Here is a 9,740-nt window from a genome sequence, read left to right on the forward strand (position 1 = left end):
CTTCCGAATTGATCTTCCCGGACTTCAACTGCTCCAAAGGGGTAAACTTTCACAACTATGAATGGGCCTGACCAACGGGACTTCAGCTTGCTAGGAAATAACTTCAAGCGCGAGTTGAAGAGTAACACTTCTGCCCCTTCTCAAAGACTCGAGCTTGAATTTTTTTATCATGCCACCTCTTCGTTTTCTCCTTAAACAACTTAGCATTTTTATAGGAGAACAACCTCATCTCTTCCAACTCATTTAACTGTAAATTTCAAGCTTCTCCAACAGCTTGGAGATCCATATTCAACTTCTTAGTGACCCAATATGCCTTATGCTCCAACTCAATGGGCAAATGGCAAGCTTTTCCAAAAACCAAACGATACGGTGACATTCCCAAAGGGGTTTTGAAAGTCATTCGATAGGCCCAAAGAGAATCATCTAATCGCTGAGACCAATCCTTTCTACTAGGATTCACCACTTTCTCTAGGATTCCCTTGATCTCTCTATTCGATATTTCCACTTGACCATTTGTTTAGGGGTGGTAGGCGGTGGTAATCTTGTGCTTCACACTATATTTGGCTAACAAAGCTGCCAAAATCTTGTTCACAAAGTGGGTTCCTTCATCACTTATAAGCGCCCTTGGAGTGCCAAAACGGGTGAACACATGCTTATGTAAGAACTTCATGACCACCTTGGAATCATTAGTCGGACTTGCCAATGCTTCAAACCACTTAGAGACATAGTCAACCACCACCAAGATATACAAATTTCCAAGTGATGGTGGAAATGGCCCCATGAAGTCGATTCCCCAAACATCGAACAATTCCACTTCAAGGATGCTATTCAAAGGAATTTCACTCCTTGCTGAAATATTTCCAACACACTGGCAGCGGTCACATCTCTTAGCAAATTCATGAGCATCCTTGAAGATAAAAGGCCAATAGTACCCCAATTGAAAAACCTTAGCGGCTGTCCTTTGCCCACCAAAATGTCCACCATAAGGAGCTGAATGACAATAATCTAGTATGCTAGAAACTTCATCCTCATGCACACAATGCCTCATGATTCGATCTAAACGTTGCTTGTACAAATAGGGCTCATCCCAATAATAAAATCTCACATCATGAAAGAATTTCTTGAGTTGCTGCCTATTCAAATCAGGTGGCTGCAAACCACTCACCAAATAGTTGACAAAATCAGCGTACCATGGAGTAGTGGTTTGGTTCACAATCAACAATTGCTCATCAGAGAATGTCTCTTTAATAGGCCCTTCATTTTGCTTTTCACTTCCAGCTTCAAGTCTAGATAAATGGTCAGCCACTTGGTTCTCCGTTCATTTTCTATCCTGAATTTCCAAGTCAAATTCTTGAAGAAGCAACACCCATTGAATAAGTCTTGGTTTAGCATCCTTCTTGGCAATTAGATACTTGATCGCTGAATGATCAGTGTAAACCACCACTTTAGTCCCCACAAGATAAGCTCTAAACTTGTCAAAATCAAACACCACCGCCACAAGTTTTTTTTCGGTGGTGGTGTAGTTCAATTGAGCATCAACTAATGTCTTGCTTGCATAATAAATGGAATGAAAAACCTTCTCTTTTCGCTGCCCAAGTACGGCACTAACAACAAAATCACTAGCATCGCACATCAATTCAAAGGGCAGATACCAATCTGGAGCTACAATGATGGGTGCGGTGATAAGAGCTTTCTTCAAAGTCACAAATGCTTCTTGACACTCCTTGGAGAAATCAAATGCTCGATTTTGCTCAAGTAAGGAACAAAGAGGCTTAGAAATCTTTTATAAACCTCCTATAGAAGCCCGCATGTCCCAAAAAGCTTCTAATCCCCTTGACTGTAGTGGGTGGTCGTAATTTTTCAATGACTTCCAGCTTTGCTCTATCCGCCTCTATTCTTTTGTTAGAAATTCTATGGCCCAACACAATGCCTTCTTGCACCATGAAATGGCATTTTTCCCAATTGAGTACCAAATTTGTTTCTTCACTTCTCGCCAAAACTTGCTCCAAGTTAGCCAAACAAGTGTCAAAGGACTCCCCAAATACTGAAAAATCATCAATGAAGACTTCAAGAGACTTCTCCACCATATCTGAAAATATCGCCATCATAGAACATTGGAAACTGGTGGGGGCATTGCACAGCCCAAACGACATCCTTCTAAAGGCAAAGGTGCCATAAGGACAAGTAAAGGTAGTCTTCTCTTGGTCTTCTGGCGTGATGGAAATCTGATTATAGCCTGAATACCCATCAAGGAAACAATAAAACATCTTTCCCACCAACCGATCAAGCATTCCGATAGTCCATGCAAACATGCCACCCCGTTACTTGTCTTGTGGGAATCAACTCATTATTTTCATTAGCCATCACCGTGACTGCACCTTTCTTAGGAACACACTGAATCAGACTGACCCAAGAACTATCTGAAATTGGGTAAACAATTCCATAATCAAGCCATTTAATTATCTCATTTCTAACAACTTCCTTCATGATAGGATTAAGCCTTCACTGCTGCTCAACAGAATTATTATAGCAATCCTCCAACAGAATTTTATGCATACAAAATGAGGGACTTATACCCTTGATATTTGCCATGGTCCAACCAATGGCCTTTGTATATTTCTTCAAAACAGCCAGCAGCAATTGCTTTTTTTCAGCTCCTAACATGGCTGAAATAATCACAGGCAAAGTCTCATTGTCTCTCAAATAAGCATATTTCAAGTGACTAGGCAATGGCTTCAAGTCTAATTTTGGTGGCTCTTGAATAGAGGGCTTAGGAGGCTTAAAATTCCTTTCTGACAAGTTCAATGACTCAAATGGCCTCCTAAATTTAGCAAAGGGCTGCTTTGACTCCACCCATATAACTTGGCTTTCTTCCTCTTCACTTAAGTCTTCAAGCTCTTCAAGTGACCTCACCCCCACTCCATCTTTAAAAGCTTCCTTGTGGAATTTTTCATCGACGATAAACTCAATTACACTCAGCCTAGAGCATTCCTCAATCTCATCTGGAAACTTCATAGCATTGAACACATTGAAATTCACTTGTTGGTCATTCACCCTCATAGTAAGCTCCCATTTTTGTACATCAATCAAGGTCCTCCCGGTAGCTAGAAATGGCCTGCCCATGATAATAGGAGCATCTCTATCCGCTTCATAATCAAGGATGATGAAATCAGCCGGAAAAATGAATTTATCAACTTGCACAAGTAAATCTTCAATTTTTCCTTCCGGGTGTGCCATAGAGCAATCCGCTAATTGCAAAGTGACTGTGGTTGATCTTGCTTCTCCAATCCCCAACTTCTTTAAAATTGACATGGGCAATAAATTGATACTAGCCCCCAAGTCACAAAGTGCTCTCCCAACGTCTCTACCACCAATAGAACAAGGAATTGTGAAGATGCCCGGATCTTTCAATTTAGGAGGAATTTTATTCTTCAATATAGCACTACAACCTTCAGTCAACACCATCATTTCAAATTCACCAAGCCTCCTCTTCTTAGTTAGAATATCCTTCAAAAACTTCACATAGTTGGGCATTTACTCCAAAGCTTCCACCAACGGTATATTAATGTGAAGTTGTTTCAAAACATCTAAAAATCTCTAGAATTGACCATCTTGTTGCTTCTTTTGAAAGCGTTGAGGAAATGGTGGAGGTGGCTTGCTCATAGGCTTCCCTGTAGCATTTTGCGGAGGAATTGCTGCAGCAATTGCTTCAGGATCAACATTTAAAATATTTGAATTCACAGCTTTGTCTCCCTTGTCCACACTACTTCGGATTGAAGTGGACTCGCTATTTCTAGTACAATTATCCTCAGTCAATTCCAGATTTTTACCACTCCTCAAGGTAACCCCCTTGCAATGCTCCTTACCATCTTTTCTTGGATTTTCAGAATCACTAGGCAAGGTGCCTTGTGGTCTATTCCTGAGCTCATTAGCTAGCTTCCCCATTTGAATTTCTAAGTTCCTCAAAGATGTCGCTTGGCTCTGAATCACAGCATCATTCTTGGCCATATATTCGTTCATTAAACTCTCCAAAGAGCTTGATTAAGACACTTGAGGAGGAGGTGGTGGAGCTCTTGGTTGTTGTTGAGAAAACCTTGGTGGATATGTAGGCTTGTTTTGCATTGGTGCCCCGCTTGAACTAGCTCCTTGACCCCCTCCCATGAGAAGTTTGGATGCTACCTCCACCCCGGATTATAAGAGTTCAAATATGGGTTATTTCAGTTGGCATTTTGATTACCCACATAACAAACCAAAGCAGGATTTGAAGGACAACTTTCAAATGTGTGCCCATCTCCCCAATAAACACAAGATACATTGGCAACTTGTCCCATAGCAGCTGGTTGTACCATTCCCCCTAAACTCATGTTCTTGAGAAGGTTAGTCATTGAAGAAACTTGAGCGGTCAAAGCTGTCAATGCATCCACTTCAAGTATACCAGCCATTTTTTGACTTGTTCAGGCTCTAGCATTGGACCATTGATAATTGTTGCTAGCTATCCTCTCCAAAATCTCATAGGCTTCATTGTAGGTCTTAGAGAGTATAGCCCCATTAGCTGAAGCATCTAACACGATGCGAGTGGAAGAATTGAGCCCATTATAGAATGTTTCCATTTGTATACAATGTGAGATCCCATGGTGTGGGCATTTCCTCAATAAATCTTTGAATCTCTCCCAAGCTTCACAAAATGATTCATCTTCCAGCTGCTGAAATGACATGGTTTCATTGTGAAACTTGGCATTTTTGGTGGGAGGAAAGTACTTCATCAATAATTTTTCAGCCAACTCATTCCATGTAGTTACCGAGTCGGGATGAAGGGTGTTGAGCCAAGCTCTAGCTCGATCCCTCAAAGATAAAGGGAAAAATTTCAACCTTAGGGCCTCGTCACTCACTCCTTGTAGCTTGAAAGAATTACTCACCTCCAAAAATGAATGAAGATGAAGATGAGGATCCTCAGTAGGTAGCCCACAAAATTGACCCATTGTTTGCAACATTTGGAACATAACAGGCTTTAACTCAAATTGGGGTGCTTGCACTACTACAAAAAAGGCCTTTTAGGACTAGCATTGCGAGTCCTCTATTTGAGAGCCTTAAAAAACCCCATTAAGTGTCTTTAAGTAAGTTTTTAGGACTCGCAACGCGAGTCCTATAAAATCGGGTTAAGTGCCTTTATGTAATTTTTTGCGAGTTCTAAAAAATCGGGTTGAGTGCCTTTAAGTAAGTTTTTAGGACTCGCGTTGCGAGTTCTAAAAGAATGTGGTGTAGTAAAAGAATGCAGCTAAAAATTTAAATTAATTTAACATTGTTAACATTAAATTTATGTTTGATTAGTTCTAACACTTTCTAATAAAAGAAATAAACTTATAAACTTTTTTATTCAACAATTTTATAAATTTATTACACCAACAACAGTCAACAATCAAAAAATAAACCAAATTTACATATTACCAAGACAAAAATTACATAGCAAACTTAATCAAAATATATTTCATCATATACAAATATAATCACAATTTATAAGTAATCAGTTATGTGCAACATGAACAAGTTATTATCAAAAGCACATACATCCCCAAAAACAACAAACTTTTCCTGAATAGCATCTTGCAAGTGATCTTCGGCTTCATCTTTTGTAAGCTCTGCATAATAACAATTAGGATCACAATCATTAGAAAAATGTAAAAGGAACTTACAAAACTATATAGAGTAAAAAAAAAAATTTACTCTAATGAAACATGTACAATAGAATGCAAGTGCAGCGATGTCCATCTCATTAATTAGAATCTTCAGCAATTTTTATTTTTCAAAATGTAATTTACTTTAAACATGTATGGATCTGAGCCAATGTCATCCAATTATCTTTCAAACATTTTAACAGTGAATTAAGATAATAGCATGACAACTGAGGAAACAACAGTACAGTTCAATGGACTTAGTTTTTTTTAGAAAAATTAACCAAATCATAGACAGAGAGCAACAAGAGTACCTGAAATTGAGCCAATTGTTTTTTCTTCATTTGGTAAACTCAGTTCTGTCTGCACACCTTCTCCACCAATCGTCCATGCTACTTTATCAATCAACAAGATAAGTTGGTTGCACTGCACATCAATCAAAGAAAATGTGTGAATATACAATCACATAGATTACCCGGAAAATAATCACATCTTTGGAATATATATATATATAGGTCCTACTATTACAGTAAAGATTCATATATATATATATATATATTCAGAGAAAAGTAACACCATTCAAGCAAACCACATTCAGAATAAGTAGAGTACAGTTAGTCATAAATTTTTTGAAACTAACTCTCCTTCGGCCTAAAATAACAAAGCATGTTCAACAAGTATAAGTACCATTACTAAGTAAGATTGCAATCATCACATATTAAACTACAAATTCTATCAAATCTCGTTCAAAAATCCATTGCCACTTGCAGCCAAATTTCAAATGGTACCTCAGCCACATTGGCAGAGATCAGCACCACAATTTGAATCAACAACCAAAATTTCAAACACTTTTGCTGTCAAGGAAATAACTCCCACCACCAAAAATATTCAAAAGCAAAGGATACATATCTTAGGTGAAAAAGCAAAAGAGAGTTCACTACAACTCTCAAAATCTCATGTTCCTATTAATTTGAACAAACTTATATAGAGCTAAAGAAAAGTCTTCTGATTATATTTGGCAACTAAACTACTTAGTAATTTTCATACTCAGGTTTATTATTGCAGAAACTTGGTTCAAATTGGTTTGACAAAAATATATCTACATACAAGTAAGTTCAATTGAGATAATCTACAGTGACCAAGAATATTTTGAGAAAGATAAAACGACCTGTCAATAATAGTGCTCATACCAAAAATTAATGTTAGCTTAATCTAAATATGGGACTATCCAAGTTAAACTAAAAATAGACCACATCAATTAACCAAGAAAACATTCAAACATCATCACTCCTTTCTTCTTCTTTTATGTGTGTGTGGATATAGCTACAATCACATGTTAGATTAAAATAAAGTTAAAATAAGATTAAAGAAAAGGTTTTGGCAGCAGAAACTGACAAGCTCTCATCGCCTAATAACCATTTTTTTTCTAATACAAGCCAACATAAACAAATTACTTGTGAGTGGCCTTAGAAACAAGAACACACAAAATTTTCTATCCTGCATCCAATTACTATTAGTTCCTCAATCTATAACCAATTAGGTTTGGAGTCTCATCTGAGTGGGCTAACAATATGTTTAATTAAAGGTTAAAGGTTCAATAGTACACTCATTATTGATCAAAATCAATGTGAACTTCTCTATATAAACTAATTACCTCATACAAAATTTTGACAGCAATGGAATTTACCAACCCCCCTTTGTAACAGAAATCAATGTGATCTTCCCTAATTTCATATCCATTATAAACTGCAAGAGAACAAAATAGTTCTAAAATTTGAACAATCACACATGAAAAGGCAACGTTAGAGACAAACAAGAACTCACCTAAAGAAGAAGACTACAAGCAGCAAATGGAGAGCTGATTTTGTCTCCTCTTGTCACTTAAAAGCTCGATCCTTGGATGGGTTTTATTCGTCTTGATACCCTGAGTTCACCCATGCTACCCTTCGCCTGAGACAATGCCAGAGGAGGCCAAAAATTGGCCTTGAAGCCACAGCAATGACGTACGAGCCTGGAGGCTTCTGCTCGAGGCGGAGAACATCAACGAAGGGCTCGCGAGGCTGGAGTTTCGGCGGTGTCTTGGTAATCCTGATCCGGTGTCTACACGACGGCGACCATCGGAGGGTAGCTGTTCGGGCCTAGTAGAGAGGATGCGAGAGAGAGGGTGAGAAAGGAAAGTATGAATCAGGTAGGGAGGGAGGGAGAAAGGGATTGGCACTTGCATTTTTTTATTTTATAAATAAAAATCAGATTATATTATTCAGATAAAAAAAATGTGATTATAAAACTCCCAATTTTAAACTCCTAATACTATAAAAAAAATAATTTTAAAAATCACAACTATACAAATTCTCTTCAAACTTATAATAATTATTATTTGAAACTTAAACTGCTATTTAATTTAAATACTAGGTAAAAGTGCAACTTTATTTTAAAAATATATTAATTTATTTTTATTAATATTTTTAATTTTCATATAAATTTTAAATAAATAAACAATGTCATATATTATAAAAATTATAACTAGTAAATTTATATATTAAAATTATTTTACAATATTTTTCCAATCAATAAAACCACTCATTTTTAACTAATACTAATTTTATAAATATGTTAAAGAATAAGTGTTTTTATGCTCTTTTACTTAACAATTTTAAGGACTTGCTTTAGGAGTCCTTAATACTCTTTTTGCGAGTCCTTAAAAGTCACCATTCCTAATTTTTCAGCTCAGGCATTTTTAGGACTCGCGTATTAAGGACTCCCAAAACAAATCCTTAAAATTGTTTAGTAAAACACTCATTTTTTAGGCCAGATCTTTTTAGGACTCGCTTATTAATTTAGACACTCATTGCGAGTCCTAAATTGTGTTTTTTTCAGGACTCTCAATGAGTGTCCTAAAATCTCCTTAAATATTTTTAAGGACTTGCATTTATGTGCATGTCCGAAAAAAGTGTCCCATAAAGGGTATTTTGTAGTAGTGTTGAATTTCAGGTCTAACAATGCCCGGATTGAGCTCATTGAACATGGGGGCAGCATACTCGCTTATGGCTCTCTCTCTATCATCAACCATAGCAATTACGTTAGTGACATTATTAGCACCCTCAACTCCTTCAACCTCTTCAACCATATTAAGGTTGTTTTAGGCCCGTTGTTCCCTTAGTCTTCTTCTAACTGTTCTTTCAATCTCAGGGTCAATGGGAGCTAGTTCAATGTCTTCTTGCTCATTCATATAGTAAATCATATGAGAAAACACAAGAGCAAGCAAACAAAGTCAGCTCAACAAATAAAAATAAATAAATTGCGAGTAATTGATATTACAAAAATTTCTAATTCCAATCCCCGGCAACGACGCCAAAAACTTGTTGTGATAAATTAATATTTGATTTAAATACGCAAGTGCATGTAATCACACAAGTAATATAATTATAAGTAAATCGTCTCCACAGGGATTGCAAAATAGAAAAATAAGCAAAACAATTACTAAACAACTCATAAGTACTAAAAATCAAATGGGTTGTTTTTAGGCTAAACAAACTATTAAAAATATGGAAATACTGAAATAAAAACTGAATTGAACAAGAAAATTGAGAGAAATATATGGATTGCAAAATGGACTTGAATTATTGAATCCCCCTATATTAATCATCCTGAACAGATTGCGGCAGCAATATTCTAGCAAAACTCCCAGGTTAACAATAATTCATTTAAACACTCATTAAACTTTCCCAAATTTTATGACCTTAATTATTTTACCTAATCAAACATATTCCTATGAAAAATTAGATTTAAGAATGCAATTCAAACTTAATTCCCAAAAGTTACACAAGGCAAATAACACATCCCTATGGTACTTACTAACATAACCTAACCTAGATTATGACTTGTGTCATCCAAGTTCTTCTCATTTCATTGAATCTTTCTAGCATTAAACATAATTAAATAACTTGCCATTACTGGCCAAACAACAACAAGAAATTAATATAAGCACACTTGAATGAACAAGACAGATTTTACTAAAATAAAGTGCAAGAAATTGCTAGACTATAACATAGGGTTCATCAATAATTCAAG

The 9,740-nt window shown here is 36.4% G+C and overlaps 1 protein-coding gene and 1 non-coding gene across 2 annotated transcripts; one reads left to right on the top strand and one right to left on the bottom strand.

Moving 5' to 3' along the window:
* Window positions 1–2,502: 2,502 nt before the first annotated feature.
* Window positions 2,503–3,534, bottom strand: LOC133825483 (uncharacterized). Its single transcript, XM_062258415.1, has one exon. It carries the CDS (start codon window positions 3,532–3,534, stop codon window positions 2,503–2,505), a length of 1,032 nt encoding a protein of 343 aa, XP_062114399.1.
* A 1,092-nt stretch (window positions 3,535–4,626) lies between these two features.
* On the top strand, window positions 4,627–4,732 carry LOC133828147 (small nucleolar RNA R71). Its single transcript, XR_009890785.1, has one exon. It is a non-coding gene; the product is annotated as a small nucleolar RNA R71 (small nucleolar RNA).
* The last annotated feature ends 5,008 nt before the right edge of the window (window positions 4,733–9,740 follow it).

Source organism: Humulus lupulus, chromosome 3 (genome assembly GCF_963169125.1).
Source record: "Humulus lupulus chromosome 3, drHumLupu1.1, whole genome shotgun sequence".
In the NCBI taxonomy this organism is placed as follows: Eukaryota; Viridiplantae; Streptophyta; class Magnoliopsida; order Rosales; family Cannabaceae; genus Humulus; species Humulus lupulus.

Coding starts and splice junctions, on each gene's coding strand:
- LOC133825483 (XM_062258415.1), bottom strand. CDS start 3,534: ATGCCCAACTATGTGAAGTTTTTGAAGGATATTCTAACTAAGAAGAGG.